At 40.7% G+C, this 19,880-nt stretch overlaps 2 protein-coding genes across 2 annotated transcripts; one reads left to right on the plus strand and one right to left on the minus strand.

Annotated features, from left to right (window-relative positions):
• Nucleotides 1-325: 325 nt before the first annotated feature.
• Nucleotides 326-15,104, plus strand: WDR13 (WD repeat-containing protein 13). The gene is made up of 5 exons (XM_051211000.1): nt 326-1,459; nt 8,974-9,550; nt 10,072-10,168; nt 11,888-12,249; nt 13,427-15,104. The coding sequence occupies exons 2-5, from the start codon at nt 9,167-9,169 to the stop codon at nt 14,384-14,386; spliced, it is 1,803 nt and encodes a 600-aa protein (XP_051071029.1). The 5' UTR covers nt 326-1,459; nt 8,974-9,166; the 3' UTR covers nt 14,387-15,104.
• Nucleotides 15,105-16,421: 1,317 nt separating this feature from the next.
• U2AF2 (U2 small nuclear RNA auxiliary factor 2) lies at nt 16,422-18,244 on the minus strand. The gene is made up of 2 exons (XM_051211001.1): nt 18,202-18,244; nt 16,422-18,085 (listed from the first exon to the last, which is right to left on the minus strand). Exon 2 carries the CDS (start codon nt 18,041-18,043, stop codon nt 16,478-16,480), a length of 1,566 nt encoding a protein of 521 aa, XP_051071030.1. The 5' UTR covers nt 18,044-18,085; nt 18,202-18,244; the 3' UTR covers nt 16,422-16,477.
• Nucleotides 18,245-19,880: the final 1,636 nt, after the last annotated feature.

Below are 19,880 nucleotides of genomic sequence, written 5' to 3' on the forward strand. Positions count from 1 at the left end.
TCACCTCTTGCGGACTTTATTTCGAGATTGAAAAGATGCTATAGTCAGTCCTATACTCAAGGATGGTCAGAGACAGATCGTATCTAACTACCAGCCTATCAGTCTAACAAGTATAGTCGTTAAGTTACTTGAAGAGATAATTCAGGTTAAGTAACTCAATCACATTGATTTGTACAATCGGTTAACTCCAGAGCAACACGGTTTTCGAAACAAGCATTCATGTTTGACTAACTTGTTGCGAAAAAGGAGTGGACAACAGTCCTAGATAACGGTCTGTTTGTCAACGCGATATTCATAGACTTTAGCAAAGCATTTGATAAGGTCCCGCACTTAGGTCTTATGTAGAAGCTGCCGAGCTTCGGAATAACAGGTGCCGTACATGAATGGATAAGAAACTTCTTATGTGACTGCAGACAGAGATTGAGAGCCAATGGAACGCTATCCGAGCGGAGGCCGGTCAAAAGTGGTGTGCTCCAAGGCACCATCTTAGGTCCCTACTTTTCCTTCTCTATGTTAATGAACTACGCTATTGCATAAGATGTCGACATCATTGTTTGCGGATAGCGTCTGACTCTGGAGAACAATAAGAAGTAAGGCCGATCATTTTGGTCTCCAAGCTGACTTGGACGACTTAGTTAGATGGGCTTGAGTTTGGGGCTTAGAAGTTAATTCTAGGAAGATTGAGCTCATGTACATCGGACACGGTAATAGTTACCATTATATTATTGATGGTATATCTCTTCCATGCGTTCAAGAACATAAAAACTTATGAGTAATAATAAGTCATGACTTGAAAAGAATTAAACATTGCAACGCGGCTGCTGCCAAAGCTTGTCGTGCGCTATGGTCACTTTCCCGAGCATTCAAATGCTATGATGAGATGTTTTTAATTTTACATCCTACCAATGTAAGACCACACTTAGAGTACTGTATCTAAGCAGCTAGCCCATGTCTGATTAGAAATACCAACTCACTTGAGCGTGTTCAGCGTGTAGGGACGAAATCAGTGAAGGGTTTTCCTAAACTCTCTTACTATGAGCTTTAAATAGCCACAACCTTCCCCCTTATAGAATCATAGGACGCAAAGTGACTCTATACTGGCGTTTCGTAACTTTATTAAAATTTAGGTGTTAATATATCTTATCTTTTCGCTTCCTCCAGCACTAATAATCTCCGATATCATTGCAAGAATGTTCACAAACCGCGATCTAATAAACTTAATGTGGGGTCCCGTTTATTTCATCAACTGGAACGCCTTATCCAAACAAGTGGTATCAGCCCTATCAACGGAAATTTTCAAGGCAAGGCTGGAACTTTAATGGGAGGCAATCTGTCAGGATTAACACAGGCTCACCAACCTACTCTCCTTATTACTGAAGATTGAAATAGAGGTCAGGCGCAATTTTCAACTGTACCTCCTGTAACGGTATTAAAAATCATTACATGTGACATTACTAATGTGAGTTTGTTTTCCTTACTGCAGGGCGACAAAGAGTAAACGTACTAGAAGAAGAGAAACAAGCCTTATGCAAGCTGGACCCGCAGAACAATGAATAAACACATTTTATAATAAGCTTCCCTTTTTTGTACTCGAACCGCGTCTTCCAATACTGCTGACTGACTCGTAATGGTTGTCTAGTAGGACGATAATTGACCGCGGAAGTGGTTTGTGGGGAATCACATTGATGCGCTACTCTCGACTCTTCGACAGCCATTGCTGTCGAGTAGGTTGCAGCTGCAGTACTTGATTACTTATTAACGACCGTTAGACGAAGGATTGTGGTTTTCAGGTCCTGCATACTGTTAGGTAGTGGTGTTCGTCAGGGCTGTCCACTTTCTCCATTCTTGTTCAACCTTGTCATTGACGTACTTTTAGAGATAACACTTTCCTCGTCTAGATGTCCAGGAGTTGAACTTCAACCAGGAAGTTCACTTGTTGACTTAGAATATGCTGATGACATAATTTTATCTGGCGAAGACGCTGACAAAATGCAGTCTTCTGACCACTCTAGGCAACAATGCAAGCATGCTCGGCATGCGATTCTCTCCCTCGAAACGCAAAATGTTGCTTCAGGATTGGGTTGCATTGACACCCGAACTAATGATAGGGAGTGAAGTAATTGAGCGTGTCGATCGCTTCACTTATCTTGGAAGTCTCATCAGCCCTTGTGGTCTGGTGTGTGACGAAATCTCAGCACGGATACAGAAGGCTCGACTAGCTTTTATGTCTATCAACCAAAGGACGTGTTTACTGCGCAGCAGTTCGTCCCGTCCTACTTTATGGCAGTGAAACATGGCCGGTAAGAGTAGAGGATATTCGTAGGTTACTAGTATTCGATCATAGGTGTCTTTGAAACATTGCTCGTATATCATGGGACCATCGAGTAAGTAACGCAGTTGTTAGGAAACGGGTACTAGGTAAGGATGGCAAATCAATTGATGACGTAGTGAAACTTCATCAGTTGAGATGGCTGGGACACGTGTTACGTATGCCCAACGACCGACTTCCTCGACATGCGATGTTCAGTGGTATAGGAATAGGTTGGGAGAAAGCTAGGGGCGGCCAGACCAAAACATGGCACAAGTCCATGAAGTCACTGACAAGTAGACTGAGTCATGTTGGCAGGTGTAGACTACCTAGTTGGGGACCGCGAGATGATAGCAACCGATGGTTAGAGACTCTGAATGACATGGCTCAAAATCGTTTGCAATGGCGCAGGCGCATACACTCTTTGTGTTCCAAATTTTAATCTCCTTGTCTTTTTTTTTCTCTTCCCAAATTTATTTCACTGTATTATACTCTTTAAGTAACATCTCCAAACACTAATCTTCCCGATTACTGCTTATACTCTTATTACCTCTACCACTACGGGATTTGAATCGACCACTGCATCTCTGTGCTAATGTGGTGTGGCAACTCGAACTGATGTACGTACGTACGAAGTTCTACGTTGTTACTGACTGAAATATCTAATATTGGATACACGCTTTATGGATGGAATGTATTATCGTAACGTGATTTTCATTTTTCAAACATTTGCAGTATCCGTATGCAAAGAAGTACCGTTTTTGATCCGGGAATCTGTCGTGAGATCAGCTTTCGTTAGATTACCTTTTTGAGTTTTATCCAGGTTAATAGTTAACTAGTTCTGCCTCAGCTTGCTATTTGGTTTTCACAGTTTCTCACGTCAAGGCTATTTTTATTATGTTTGGACATATCGGCTCAACAGTTGGTGCGGTTGGCGAAAATGACGGAGATTCCAAACCCAGTTTAATTAGGATAACCTCAGCCTCTTAAATGGCGACTGCCACTCTCGAATCATTTCACGTCAACAGACGCTGGTCACCAACTGGAATCGACATATATCCTGACAAACTTCATGATGATGGAAAAACATAGAAGGGACAGTGACTACTCACTCGGAAAACCTTGTGTGGGTAGATTGCAATTCCTTTCGCATAAGGCTCATTCAGACAAAGAAGACGAGGAAGCTCATACGTTTCAGACCGAAAACATTACTCGCTTATGTACAAACACTGCGAGTTTACCGAACAAAATGAATGAGTTGCGTGGACTTAGTAGCGCTAATAATACTCATCTGATAGAGACATATGAAACATAGGCATCTCAAATTACGGACTAAAAGCTTGCAGTATCTGGCATGTCTTCGTTCTACAGCGAAAGATAAACAGGAATAGAGTGCAGAACAGCCATTTATCTACGATCTTGCTTGGTATCGCGTGTGCACTCAAGAGTTCATCAATCTTGATGAATCTTTATGCTGCCTAGTGAGCTTGTCTAGCTCCTCGAGGTGTCTAGTTGGAGTCATCTACAGGAAGCTCACTGCTGACACCGAATACAACAACTGTATGCTGGGGAGGGGTTGTCCCGCTCTGTTTGTCTGGAATACACTCACATCCTTATTCTAGGACACTTCAATCTTCTAAAAGTCAACTTCTGTAAACACACCTACATTGGAGATTACAACTCTACCGAAGCTCGCTTCTCCAACTTCATTAAATATTTAGGATTATTTGAAAATGCGGTGTTACCAATTCGGTAGAGAGACAGTCACGCCGTCCACCCTCAACTTGACGCAAGCGCCTACTGTGACTTATGCTGAACACGGCCTTACGTGCTACAAACCAGTCTGTCCCGCAAACGGTCCCCAAAAATTACAAGCAACATACAGTCATAAAGAATCACACTCTTCGAATGCTAAGACTAGAAAAATACTACTGGGTGGAATACAAAAGACGACAGCACACGTAGGCACTTCAAACAAGCAAAAAACCAATGCATAAAGGTATTAAGACAAGAAAGGCTCCAGTACCAGACTAAGTTAGTCGATAGAATTGTCTCCAATCTGAAAAGCTTGTTCCATCTTGCAGCCTCTCTTTGACGAGCCGAAACCAGAGTTTCTTAGTTGTTTGGTCTTATTGGCTCAACCAACATCGATAGTGATGCTGCCGATCTGGCAGAACAGTACTTTCAGACATTTCAACCGTCACATACAAATTATATGAGCAAGAGCTTTACCTGCAACTCAACAGCACTCTTAGAAGTGAATCCTGAGTGCTGACTCAATATATCAGAAACTCCAGTACCTAAACGAGAATATTTCTGGTCGGGATATGGTTCACTCTGCCATACCGGAAAAAACGGTTTCAATCTTGGCAAAACCGCTTAATGTGATATCCTCATCTTTGCTAGACCGAGGCACGGGCCCAGAAAATTGGATGCTAGCGCACATTTCACCGATTTTCAAAGGAAGCCGACGCAGTGAACCTTCAAGTCACCGGCCGGTGGCACTTCTCTCAATACCCTCAAAGGTTATGGAGTCCATGATATACGATGTCCCATATGACTACTTACTATCCATAAACGTTTCACCCTAACAGTATGGGTCACTCTTGCATAACCAGCCTACTGACCGCGGTAGACAGATGGACAACCATCCTTGGTTGATGTCGTATACCTTGACTTCGCAAAAGCTTTTGTCAGGGTCAATCATATACGTCTCATCAATAAGCTTGGGCTGTTAGGTATCAAGTCAGCGTTAAGAGAGTGGCTTAATTTATATCCAAATGATTGACATTTTAGGGTCGGCGTAAATTTCACTTTTTCCCAGGCTACAGAATGGCCCCACGAGTTCACTGCTAGGAACTCTTCTTTCCTTCATATAAATGACCTTCCTCAGCAAGTGTCGTTTGGTTTATTACTTTTCGCTAACGATTTGAAATTCTGAAGAGACGTTTGCAACCGAGCTGTCACTTCAGGAGGATCTGACTCGACTCAAAGATGGGCGTATAACAATGGACTTACTTTCAACACTTCGAAGTGTAAAGTAGCCCATCTGAGACATGTTGTAGACTACGCCCCCCTGAATGCCCTGGTACGGCCGAGAGTGGGGAGAGTCCGCTCTCCCCCTCGAAATACTCTCACACGGCCACGCGTATACAGCCTCTGCCAGGGAAGTCCTACTCATTGCCTCCTCGTGGCGGGGGTGTTGTTTACGAAAATGAGAGGACGAAAAGCGAATGTCCAGCGCTTTAACCGGATTCCAAATCAATGGTGCACATGGGCTCCAGTATCCTGCGGGAACGAATGGCGTATGAACCAATCGTTGGTCACCGGCTACCATGGGACTGCATCTACCTTAGGATCTAAAGTTTTATTCTAACTGCAACAAAACTACTTTTCGAACAAACCTTGTACTGGTAACGTCGAGGCACGTTTTTGGCCAGTTCGACGGTAGAACATTCCACTTAATCCTCAACAGCTTAATTCGACCCCTGGTGAAGTACGGAAACAGTATTTCCGCCCTCACTCCAAAAGGATAAGAATACTCTGGGATGTATCCCAAAGCGAGCCACAAAGTCAATTCGGAGACTCAAATCCAAACCTTATGAAGAGCGCCTCAAATCACTGAATTTTTACCCATTGGAATATAGACGTCTCAGAAGTAACCTAGTGACTTATGCCATCCTAAACTCTTGGGGTCTCCTTAAATACATATTTAAGCTTAGTCCCAACACATGCCTTAGGTTAACACCCAGAAATTAGAGACGCAATATAGCAGAATGGACTGTAGGCACACATTTTACACTTCACGAGCAGTTAAATTCCTGAGTTAGCTCTCGGCTGAGGTGATTCAAGACACTTCTCAGGAGTACTCCAAGAGAAAACTTGGCATATTCTCAAGGACTCAGGACACCATTTCTCTTATCGTTAAATATACCTAGGTTCCTGTCTGGAAACATCGGCGATTCACTACTACTAGATACGGAAGCCCGTTAAGCGAAAGCTTCTGCTCGAATGCAGACTTTACGATAAGTGATATTAAAATGTGCGCAAGTCCTACATCTTTTGTTTATTAGTGATGTTGCAAACAATTCGGACACTAGTCACGTAGATTCTTTCCCCTCTCTTGGCATCCTCCCAACTAGGGTAGATTAGGGAACCTTTACGTAGTAAAAGGACGTAAAAATTTATTCATTTCTATAACGCAAATAATTTGAAGCAAATATTGAGAAACTACGAATCGTTCTAGAGCTATAGTATCTGAAACGAGGTTTTAATACGAAAGCGGCTACTTAATAACTCCCAGTATATCAAAAACTCCTACAACAATCAACGCCAAAGCATTACATCAGTCTGGCTTCAAGAATGACTGTAAAACCAGATAAACATGCTGCTCAGGCCTTTTTCCTGAATAAATTCCAGCCGAATGTCTTTAGGCATGCACCTTTTCTGTATGGATTTCTCACTACGGGTGACAAAGTTTTCCTTTTAGTACTTGTGGACTGTTGAAAAGTGGACTATCATACACAGTACAGCTATAAAAGAGGGTTAAATGGACAACTTGATAGTTAGTACCAATAATCACTGGTCAAATTTTTGTTCATTTTGGTGTAAATAGAGCATAGTGATGATAATATACTTCAAATTCTCAGTAAGTGAGATGTTTCATTCAAGTTCAGTGTTTGTTCATTTACGAAGTCTTACAGAGTTAGAATGTAAACATTTCAGTCAGCTACAATGTACGACCAGGCATATATATGCATCGGTCCAAGTTGCCATACCTCATTAACACAACAAGATGGACACCGGATTCATAAAAGTAGTTAATTCAGAGGTGGTAATATATAAAAGAAAGATTGCAATAAGGATATATTACAGGAAGAAAGAATTCGTTCGTAGAAAGAAAGATATGAAATGATTTTAATCTCTTAGTTTAAGGGGAGACAGAGGGTGTATACACCTACGCCATTGTGATCGATTCTGAGCCATGTCACCAAGTCTCCAACCATTGGTTACGATAGTCACGCGGACCCCAACCAAGTAGTCTGCATCTACCAACATGGCTCAGACTAGAAGTTAGTGACTTCAAGCACTGATGCCACGTTTTGGTTTCTCTGCTCCTAACTTTCTTCCAACACCGGTTAGCATTGCACGTCATGGTAATCGGTGTTCAGGCATACGTAACACGTGGCTCAACCATCTCAGTCGATGAAGATTCACAACCTGATCAACTGATTTACCATCATTCCCTAATACTCTGCGTCTAACCTCACTATTACTTACCCGGTGATCCCAGCAGATGCGAGCAATATTTCTAAGGCATCTGTGGTCAAACACTAGTAGCTTACGAGTGTCTTCTACTCTTAATGGCCATGCTTCGCTGCCGTAAATTAAAACAGAACGGACTGCCGCGCAGTATACTCGTCCTTTTATTGATAGACGGATATCTCGCCTTCGCCATAGGTGACGTAAGTTGACAAAAGCCAAGCGAGCTTTTCGAATCCGTGCTGAGATTTCGTCAGACACCAACCTATTAGTGCTGATCAGACTTCCAAGATAAGTGAAGTTGTCAACGCGTTCGACTACTTCACTCCCTATCCTTAGTTCAGGTGTTGACGCAGACCAGCCCTGAAGCAACAACTTGCATTTAGAGGGAGAGAAGCGCATTCCAAACATTCTGGCATTGTTGTTTAGTGCTACCAATCGTTGACTATGGTGACACTTGAGAAGGAAGCCGAAAAAGGAAGTTTAGAGGTGAGTCGATGTGGGAGGAATAATAGGAAGTGAAGACGGAGGTTGATTATGAATACAGTGGTCTTGAGTGCTGTTAGAGGTATGAGGGCGGTTATCACTTCCCGGTTGCCCACACCGTGGAAGGGTTCTTCTGGAGGTAACTGAAAAGGAAATTGGATTAGAAGTGGTCTTAGTGACCTGGGAGCGTGACCGCAGTGCCCAAGGGACAACTGCTTGAGGTCGGTCACACACGACCTTTTTATGGGTAATTTTTGTGTTCGCTCCGTACTTGTTGAGACCTTACAGCCGGAGACGGATATCCATGGGATAAGACGAGGTGTGCATTTTTAGGGTCGACCTTTTCTAATACCACCCCTCCTTGTGGGAAGGCAGCATCGCTGTCATGCTGTTTGTCTGAAGGAAACACCTTAATGCTGTCACACCTGTGTACAGTCAGCAGTACGACTTCGGACCTTAGGTTTGTTGCTTTTAGTCTTACCGCTCTTCAACCGACCTGTCTGACATGGTAGGACCTTGAGGAGTGGTTGTTCCAGCCAATATAGCTCGGTTGCTTCATCACGATGGGCAAGCCTGACCACCACGTCAAGGTAGCAACAACGGAATGTAAACATACACCTGATCATAAAACCTAACGTATTTCAGACAGGATTTAGGTTTGCGGATTCAAGCAGCTATTCTGTTTTGCTTACGGAACAAATATTTTAGTACGAGTTCAAAGGGTAAGAGCTGTAATACTAAAAATGGCTTTCTATCTTTAATTACGAGAAAACTCTTAAACATTCTAACCTCTTTCCGTAGTCTTATCGTGGCTTTCCTGAATTTTGACTTATGATTTTTATATCAGTAGGTTTAATCGGTTTTTCCTGTTGAATAAATCATCTAAGAAAATATTCTCATATTATTTGTTCATATAGGAGTGTGAATCGTAGAAGCTCTTCACGATAACTTGCAGTATTAGTATATATCGTTGATGCCTTCAAAGTAAGGTTGAATATCCACGGCACTGGAGATCACAAGAATCCATAAACATCAACTTGTTTTCTGTTCGTATTTCCAAATGTTTTGGGCTTAATCAATCCCTAGAGTTCTACGCCCACCAAAAAAACCATGTCGTGTGATGTTTGGCAACAGGTTCTGGCTTTGGACTCTCGCTATAGCGCTGTCAGGCCAATAACAAAATCAAGTACTGAATTAAGGCAACTGTATCTTCGAAGAAGGAATCAGTTAACAAGAGAAAAAGCCGCACTGAGTGTCAACGAGGCTTTCAGACATCCTAATTTATCTTGTAGTTTTCAATATGCAGCTGGAACCTCTGTCGCGTCTTTTGTTGCCTACAGAAACATTCGTGAGCAGCTATTACTTTCTCTTTACGGTCCAGCCAAACCTCACAGGTGCGCCTCACCTCAGTTAAGCTTAACTAAAACCAGGAGCTACGATGAGAGTACAAAACTGCCTTCCCTACTGAACTACTCCATGACTAAGTCTATATGTGTAAGTATTTTTATACTTGCTTTTTTTGTGGCCTAGCTGTAGCTATGTGATTTCAATTGTCGAATATGTGTGAATAGTATGCTTATTGCCATTTTTAAAGTTGTTGCTCTACTTTCTCTCAATCCCCGGATAGATTCATGAATTGTCCAGACTGATATCCACTGTGCACCATGGCTGCTGCAAGACAAAAAAATAATTGCCCCTCGAACCTGTCCATTTACTTCCAGTTGAATTGCATATAAGCTTGGTATTACATTTTAGTCCGTTTTGTGTATTGTTGGACTTATGGGTTTCGAACTAATTTCCTAAATTAGAAAAAGATGTCGGTTATTGGATTATTTATAGATATATGAGCCTCTGATTTTGTAACACGTTTGTTTGTAGATCGCTTCGCAAGTCTAAATTTTGTTATTCACCGCAATCAGCTATCATTTATCAAGCCGTTTGCTTAATATCGTCAAATTTTTCAGTTTTACCAAACCTCTAATGGCTTTTTTAATTGCTCTTATACCCGAATTTAGGATACATCTTCAGATTATCTTACACCCGGAAGGACGGAAACTTTAGGCGAGAGTTATGCGTTTTCTGGTATTGAGCATATTTTTGACCACCATTCAGGTAAGTTTATTTAAAAAGTTAGATTTAGTATATCATGCCGCATCTAATTTGTGAAAGTATCAATATCTGCTCGTTCATAAGTAAAATGTATGACCTACTTTCGTAAGCCATTCGCGTTAACTTCTGTTTAAACAAAGCAAAAATGACCATATTTGCAGAATATGCTAAATTTGTCATACATTGCTTCTTTCTATTTAAACGACATGCATGAAAATAAGGTAATTTATCTTTAATTAACGTAATATTGAAAAATGAGTTGCCGATCAACAACCAATAAGTCGTTTTGAATGTAAAACAAGTTAAGGTTTTCTAAAGGGTTTTTTGTAATTGCTTGGGGAAACTATCTTAATATTCTAAAATTGTCACCTAAGGAATCATAAAAACTTTTAAGAATTCAAATTACGTACAACTTTCTCGTTATTGGTTGATAATTCATTCATCAACATGATGTTTATTGGAAACAACTGAACTTCACACTAGGAATGGAACTCATTACTTTTCACTTCCAGTGCCCAACACATTATCAGCTCACTGAGCTAGAGACTCGATAGCCATTAGCTTGTAAAACGAGTATGAGTTTCGGCTCCATCTGTAATGGTTTGGGTTATTCCATTGTTGATCAGTGAACAAATATCGCCTCTGATTAATAAGCAATGGTCTTCTCATGCAGTTTACCTCTACTGATTGTTTCTGGAACTGATTATACAGCACAGCAGTCAATATTATTTGGTCAAACATATTACAAGTCAGTCATCGTAGTCCCTCCAATTTATCTAGTTATATATATATATATCTGTCACTGTAGTGAACGAGAACACCAGTGGGGACAATCGAATGTATTTAAACACAAAATTACAGTCTCAGTAAAATCTGACAACTATACAGTAAATACTTCATTTGCAAAATGTTAATCAATTTTTTCAGACTTGACCGTTCCTTCGTTTTCACGCTAATCACTCTCTGTTCTCGTTCTTTTCTTTTCGATCTTAATTTTCTGCCTCCAGGCATTTCAGTTTCGATTGATGATACATACTACCTATATATGTCGACACCAGTAGCACACATAACAGAACGGCCGTTGTTCGTGGTTTATTGAAGTCAACAACCTTTTAATTTTCAACATTTGGTTGTTTGTTAATAAACAGGTCAGACTGTTTCTGATAGATTAGATGAGATCATCTGAATACTTTTCAGCTAAGTAGTTACTAAGCCCTTGTGTTCCAAAGAGCAACTTAAAAAGCTTCGAGCACTTTTCTTGAAAGAACCCTCAAACCAGTTAATATCTGCTTGCGCACTACTGTTCTCAAATAAGCGCTTTTGGTTTTAAGACTAAGGATTATAGTAAGTGGGAGCGAGCTTGAATACGTGATTCAATTGTTGAGAGCCTAATGATTTAACTATGTATGGCCATGGGTTAATTACTAACACGAATCATTCTTTCACATTGGAAACTTACACTTGCGAAGATAAATCACAACCTGCTCCGATTATATATTTTTATAATACAGACTAAAATTTATTTATATGTTAGCGATCCCAACTCGATTGTCTAGGAAATATTCTCATCAGCCCTACTATCTTGATTCTTATTCATTGCAGATGTGATGTAGCCGTAACAAACCATGATTACAACCAGAGCACTGTGGTAAACGTCAAGATATTTTGTTCCTCCTGTACTCTACTTTAAACAATTTGTTTTCTGGTTTGTCTTTCTTTTAGGCGCCGTAAATCGTTTGAGTTTTGCAAACCACGATTCAAGTCGTTTAGCTTTGGCTTCGTCTGATGGGACTGTATCCATCTGCCGTATCTCCCCAGCTAGTGGGGTTTTTTCCATTGCATGTGTTTTACCAGAATATCGTGTAAAACAAACAGAAATTACAGATATAGCCTGGTCCATGACCAACGAATTTCTAGCAAGTACGTCTCTAGATGGAAATATATGTTTATGGGATGTTGGAGAAGCTAAGTTGGCACGAGAGTATTTAAGTACGGAGCTGAAACTTGGCCCACTATTGACGTGCGCTTTCCAACCCGCAAACAATAACATTTTCGCCGTTGGTAGCGTTACTGGAATTATTCAGGTAAATCAATTAGTTAAATAGTCTAACTTATGTCCTTAGAATACACCAGTATTCTTTATAGGCAGAAATATTTAGGAGGGTTCTGTGTATTTACCACCGAAAAGTAGTAGGCTTATCAAAAGACTGCAATTTCCCAACAATATCTTCAGTGTTCCTTAAATGGTGTGAATTTGGATAAACGTTATCGTTACATTTATGCAGAATAGCAATTACACTAGTTGAAAGATAAATTATTTCACCTTAATAAATTGAATGTTATGTGCTTAGGTCTTAAAGAGATCGTCTCTAAATAAAATAAGTAGTTAAAATACATTTTCGTGAATTCCTCCCCATGTTTGTATTTAGGAATTCCTACCGTTAGCTACCTGACTAAGTGCTTGTTCGTCATGAATAATCACAATACCGTATATATACTAAACGAATAATTCAGTATTATATAAAATAAAGGTGTGCATTCATCCTATCTTTACCCTAGATCCGTAGTCTCGAAATTTTTTATACTTTTTATTCAGCAACTACACTTTCCTGGGACTGTACCTCGTATCTAATATTCTTCCGTGTCACTGATACTACTACTTGGCTACTGATCTTGCTGTACTGTACAGTATGGCAACTTGAATCGATACATATTCGCACCAGGTTCTATGTTGTTTATGACTGACTGACTTTGTGTTTAAAATAACACCTCCTCACAGATTGATCCTTGTACTTATTTATACGTTGCTCAAATGTTGATAATGTAAACTATAGAATTGCATATTGTCATCTCCGCATACATACCTAGAATATTTAATCAGTTTTTTTTAACTGAACAGCGACTCTATCCTAGTTGTCTTGCTGTAGTCAATTGTTGGTTTATCTCACTTATCAAAGCTGTTGATATTAGTCGATTCGCTTGCACTATTTGGGACTCATATGTATTCGGTGAATTTTGTAGTAGAAAATATGTCGAATACTATGCTTTTGTCTTTTTCCTACGTGGGACACTGCATTTAAGTTGTTATCGGAACACAATCGTGTCACTCTTGCGTTTTGTGTGAAGCTTCTTCATGTTTATTTGCACGCATGTCATTTAGTGAGCCCTAAAGATTATTTTTGTTACTCACATTTCCAAAGGTCAAACAATTTTTCGAAACCTGTCTGTACTACGCCACACCCTTTCTCGTGTTATTTTTAGATGGTGAATCTTTCTACAGGTAAGAACTGTGTTAGAGGCATGGACCGTATTCACGTAGCTGCTCGAGGTAGTAAAACTCGTCTAAATTCGTCAGTCACTGAGCTACGGGGTCTTTTGGGTACAGGATGTATTACAACTTTGGCTTTTGAAGATGCGACAGGCAATTACTTGTGGGTAGGAACTGATCGAGGCATAATCCAGTCCTATTTATGTGAACCATCAACAGGCTTTATCATCAGATCACAACGTGTGGATATATCGTCGCTGAATCTGTCTGTCGTCCCAACCTGCCCTGAGAACGGAATAAAACTTAATAATTTATTGTACGAACGACCGCCAAGTACTCGAAAAACCTATTTCCTGTCTAAAGCAGACCAAAGTTTCAAAAGGTGGAGCAGTCTGAAGAGCCGAGCACGTACGCATAATGCGATAGATAAGTTACGCAGCAATGAAGGTACATCGTTAGCGCCGAGCATAACTAGTCTTTCGATATACTCATGGCTATCCAAAGAAAAAAGTGAAACATATTTATTGATCAATGCAGCTGGTATCGGGTTATTGCTGCTTCGACTAACATTAGATAATAGGAACGTGATTCTGGAGCAAAGGTTTCCTGTGCATCATCGTTCTTTCAATTCCGTCCCAAAAGCACTTCGTCTTATTCATTCATGTTTTGCACCACTCATATCATTCCGTTCTGGAGCTTGTGCTGCGAGTGGAAGTGAAGATTGCAATGTATACCTATATAATGTGTTGAGAAGTCGTAATGCAGACCCCGCAACAGGAAACAGTTCCTCTCACAATAAACAAACGTCCACGGGTGTTGTCACCATTTTACAGGGACATACAGCTCCAGTGCTAGATGTAGCGATCAGTTGGGACGAGAATATGTTAGCGTCAGCAGACGAGAAGGGTTCAGTAATTATATGGAGAAGACAAGAAAAATCCGACACAAGTTGAAGAATGAACTCCTACCTTAAGATTAAAACTAATTTTATTTGGGATGTAATTACACTTCGATCTACGTGCTTTTTAAAACTAACTTTAATTTTCTGAATTCCTAATTTTCTCGTTTTGTTCTACACATGTAAATATATGTATTGCAACGCAATGCCATTCATTCTTAAGCCTTTGGGTCGCACTCACTTGACTTCGTACTGGTGTATCAGTGCCACTGTAGGCCTACTTCCAACAACCCTCAGCGAACAGCATTAAGAACCGTTTGCAAGTCTCATGCTTCAAACTTGAGTACACTGTCTTTACGAGTATCTGCTGAAAACTACTGATCTAGTCCGTGCATTTAGGCAGATCATAGTAAAGAATTACTCTAGCTTAAACTCAACTCATTATTAATAAACTAATGTAGCCTATACTCCATAAGCACTTCTCGACTACTGATTCGCAAACTATCTATAGGTTGCAGACTGGAGAACAACGCTTTGATGATACACGAACGTACCTCCACATAGAATTGGCCCATGTGAGACTGGTCAAATGGGTTTGCAGCACGGCAACAAGGTCTCAGCTTTCCTGAGCTATTCGGTGTTTATACTGTTCAAGTGAGGGCCAAAACAACGCGCATCGTCGAAGCGAGTAAACCATGCCTGTGCCCGGACGAGTGATCACGAAGCAATTATGGATTATATAGCGCCTTACTTGCAGAACCGAATGTTACACTTTAACTGCTATATTTCACGCTAAGCAGCTGAACAACTGATAAACCTGGCCATCTGCTCGTTTTAGAAACTAAAACGTCGCCCACACTAACGTGTGACCCCACAAAAGGAACATAAGAGCCGCTTGCTTTGCCATTATCACCTTAATTCATTTAAGACATCACGTTAATATGCGCCAACAAATCTCCCGAATAAGCAACCCGACGAGGACTTGTATGCTAATTTCTGATCAGTATACAGACGTCTGCACGATTTTGAGATTTGTTTTGGGAGCTGAATGGTTTGGCTACTGAGCTTTCAATGTTCCTCTTAACATTAGTACACATTCCCGATAGGAAAAATGTGTTTAACCGGAGCCATACATGCAGGAAACACTCCAATACTATCTAGAACTGGCACTAACCATCAGATTCAGAGAACACAAACACACCCATACGGCCTCGGTTCTCATGTTTTGATCACCACGAACCACTAAACACAATGATCTATGATCCCAGGAAGCGCTACTACTCTAGATTTCCGGTGACTTAACCGTCACCCAAATTCAACGGTGGTGACAATGCGTTCATTAAGACCATACAGCAGAGCTGTGTGCAAACCTAGGTTGCTGTCACACGACGTGCAGTTTAGGGCTTATCCAAGCAATTATATGGGAGTGCAATATTTGAACACTTATGGTCAGCACAAGTCTGGCAGCAACAACACGTATAGCTAGAGACTTCGGTTCGGTCAATGTTCACATTCTCACTAGGAAAAACCAGTCCGCAATACAAACCCTAATCGAGTATTGGGAAAAAGGCATAACTATTTAGATAGCTCTTATCAAGTCAAATCACAAGAACCTACCTAACCTTACACTCAACTTCTCTGAAAGCAAAGACTCGACTAAACCTCTTAATCTCAATAATAAGCACACGCAATTAGGTTGCTCAACCTCTTGCGTGTTAAGCAACAACGACTTCACGAGACGAGACCAAAACTAATATTGGATGAACCTGATTTTCCACATTTATACCGTTGGTTCTAAATCAATAACCCCAGGGACCGATTGGTGCCAAGATGTTGCATTAGACTAGTATCTTAGTACCGACTTCCCGGGGTCGTTACGCAAAACCCTATACAGTCGGAATCGCACGCTACGTAAAGAAAATTTGGCAAGGCTAAGGTTTCTGTGAACACAATTATAGATCTGAAGAGCAGGTAAGAATAAAAAACTAGTGTACTTAATGAGCGAGCATTCGTTGTAGTACAAACTTAATACCCAAAGTACGCACGACTATCCCGGTAAAAACAACACAAATATCGTAAAATATCAATGATTAACCTAATAAGATCATTAAAATTGTATTATATATACATCTTAAAACAGTCAGATTTAAAACTCCCTGCGATGGTAATTATCAGGACTGAAGAAAGACGTCACCACGAGTCTTTGGTTGAATTTTCTTCCTGTTAGAGCAGTGGCAGCTTTTTGACAGTCGATCAGACTTGCGAATTCAACATATATTTTTCCGACTCCTGGAACTTCAACCCCGGGGATCGGTCGAGGGATTTCTAGACTGCGAACAACACCATATTTACTACATTCTGCACGAACATCTTCAACTATATCTTCGTATTCTTCATCATCTTCTAGTTCCGAAGTCTCGATCATATTCATCAAACATAGTACTTCGGTAGGCGGCCCACCACTACGAATTGTTATATTACCTGAACCGGTCGTGTTCTGGACAGTACCATCTTCTAACCCTGGTAACGATAGCAAAGTTTGGGGAAGAACACCTGTAGTATGCTTTGCTCCTACACTTGCCCGTTGCACAATGAGTTTTTTATCACCCAATTGCATGCCATTCAAACCAGCGCACGCATGGTCTGTAACGTTTGCGTCGACATATTCGCAAAAGGCATAGCCTTTCGATAGACCGGTAGAACCATCTTTAACAAGATTGAATCCTTTCAAGGGGCCAAAGCTTAGAAGTAATTCCTTTACTTGGTCTTCATTTAAATAGTTGGGAAGACCACCCACGAAAATTTTATGTGGAGAATCTTGGACAACCGTACTAACAACACCCGGAACAATGACTGAAGGCTGTTCCGAAACACCTGGTAGAGGAGCATAATCACGTGGTCGGCGAAGCTTCAAAGCTTGATTCTGAAACAAAACACCATCTAACGCGAGACCTTGGGTTGTTTCGTCGACAGAACGAAATTCCAAGAAAGCAAAATTCTTCTCCATATTTATTTGCACGGCAATTATGGGGTTACCTTCCGCTTGAATCAAGCCTTGAGCACGCATTTGTTTATTAAAGAATTCCATCATATTCTCCTCTGTTGCTGTGAACGGTATGTTACCAACGTATAATCGGCGTGCTTGTCTGCAAACAGCACTGCCGGCGAACGGAACATTAGTAGTGAGTGTTAGAGGAGCATTCGGAGCATGAACTGGCATTGGTACCTGTCCTGCAGCGTATACATTGACCGGTATTTGACCTGATGCTTGAAGGGCTTTGTACTGTGCCGGAGTTACATGCTCAAACCCTGGGGGCGGAACATCCCAATACTTATATACTAACGTAGGACTTGAAGCTGACCGATGACGTGAATGATGTCTCCTAGATTTACGTTCTCGACTGTGGTCTCGATGTCGATCTCGGCTATGACGTCGACGATCACGACTACGACTGCGCGACTTCCTCCGCCCACGTTTTTTATCCCGAATTCGGTCGTCATTTCCAGAGTCGTATTTAGTTTGGGGCGATGATACTCGCTTTTCGGGGCGAGGAATTGCTTGATAGTCTTCCTCATCTCTTATGTGGTCATATGAAAATTGCCCATATTCCCCATTACCCATCGCGGTAGACTGAGCAGCAGACCCGTAACCAGTCTCCATGTTATTGTAATCCATTGATGACCCGTAATCTTGGCTGTAGTAATCTGCCATTTGTGTATAAACGCCTGATACCTAAAAACATTTGAAAGCATTCTAAAATGAAAAACAGTGCAAACAAGAGTAAATTTCTTCAAACAAACGTTGCTAACAAGAACAAGAGTAAAATTATCAGTATAAACAATATATGAAAAATAATGAGGACCACGTACCTTATGAAGCTAACTACCGCCCAATGGAGATGACATGTCAAGTAATTTAAAACAAAGAATTAATGTAATGAATCATTTGAACTGATGGATCGAAATTTATAACTAATAATTTTTACTTGTTGTCCGACAAATTGGAATCATGCTTTCTAAAGCAGAAGCTGTCACATCCTACAATAACTCCACGACATGCTGGTATACACTAATTATTGTAGTTGTTTTTTGGTCATACTCTGGAATAATGTGCAAGAAGAATATGAATTTTAGGTTTATTTCGCTTTCTATAAGCATATACAATGAAAAATGAGTCTGTTGATAGAAGAGAAGGGAAGAGTATGCATCATGGACAGTGACGGTTGTGTGCAATATATTTGTCCCATTTGTTTATTCAGCGTGTCTCTCGAAAGACAATACGATAATGGAATTCTTAAAAAAAGCTCTTGGTTGTGTTTGGCTCTTATTATGAAGTTGGTAGACTATGAATGAAATTAACCAATGCCTTACTGCGGCTAGGAAATGAAATACCTCAGGCGCCTCTGTAATGAGCATAACTGGCTGACCAGATTTGGGTGCGACATATTTCTCATAACTATCTTCGCTCTAGCAGACCACTCGTACTACCCACTACTGAACTAACTGTGTGAGGAGATCAATCAAGGATAGAACACGAAAGAGCTCTTACAAAAATTTTGTGAGAGATTTTTCTCGGTTAGAATCAGTATGTCGTGTTATTGCCTACTGTAGGTAAGAATGGTGGTAACATGCATTGGATCTTTAAAGTTAATCATCGACATGCCCTTTACTTCCGTAGAGATTGGTGATGGTTGCTGAAGGAGACACTCCACGATCTCTCCTCCAACTACCAACTGATGTTCTGTTCTTTAAATGAAAAAAGCGATCTGAATACTTCTCTTAGTAACTTATATTGCCATCCTGATAAGTAGGAACATCCTAGGGAGTGGACGGTTATAAATTTCTATCCGAAAACGTTCGAACATTTTAAAGTTTGATCCGCATGATATAGATTACCTCTAAGCTATGATAGAAGTACTTAGTAAATTCTGGCTCTCCTATCTTCAAATCATGAAAGCTGTATGGTGCTGAACAGAACACGTCAACAGGATCTAAGAATAGCTCATTCATGAAATTTCCTACCTCAGAGATCTTTTTAATGATCCTAAATTGTTAAAGTGTTTAAGTCTCACAGACTGGCTCTCACAGATTTATGTGAGATTTTGTCCGGAACAAAATTTTATCTGTCTGCCGTCTCGACAAGTGGTCCTTCTGAGGCCTGTAGCGGTAAATAAATCCCCAAAACCAATAGCTCTGTAAGTCTTCGATGTTTGATGCTGACCACATTAGTTTTACCGGACTCACCTAGCTGAAGTCAGTTGGTCATGCACCCGAACTAGATCACGAGTGGGTAGGCAGTGCATCACTTCTCCTGCAACCGCTAGTCGTCCTAGATTGAGCACTCATTGATATATCGATATTCTATCAAATATATCTTCGAACCTCTTCGCTCCTGACTTCTGATTTCACTGGGTTTGCATATTTCGATTATCAAGGGTTACTGGGTACAGAGCTACTGGTGTATAACTAACTGCATCTTCCCTATACTCTTCTTTTAGTTGTGAGCCGAGAAATTTGTTACGCCTACAATTCTTCGAAAACGGAGAGTC

Source organism: Schistosoma haematobium, chromosome ZW, assembly GCF_000699445.3.
Source record: "Schistosoma haematobium chromosome ZW, whole genome shotgun sequence".
Lineage (NCBI taxonomy): Eukaryota > Metazoa > Platyhelminthes > Trematoda > Strigeidida > Schistosomatidae > Schistosoma > Schistosoma haematobium.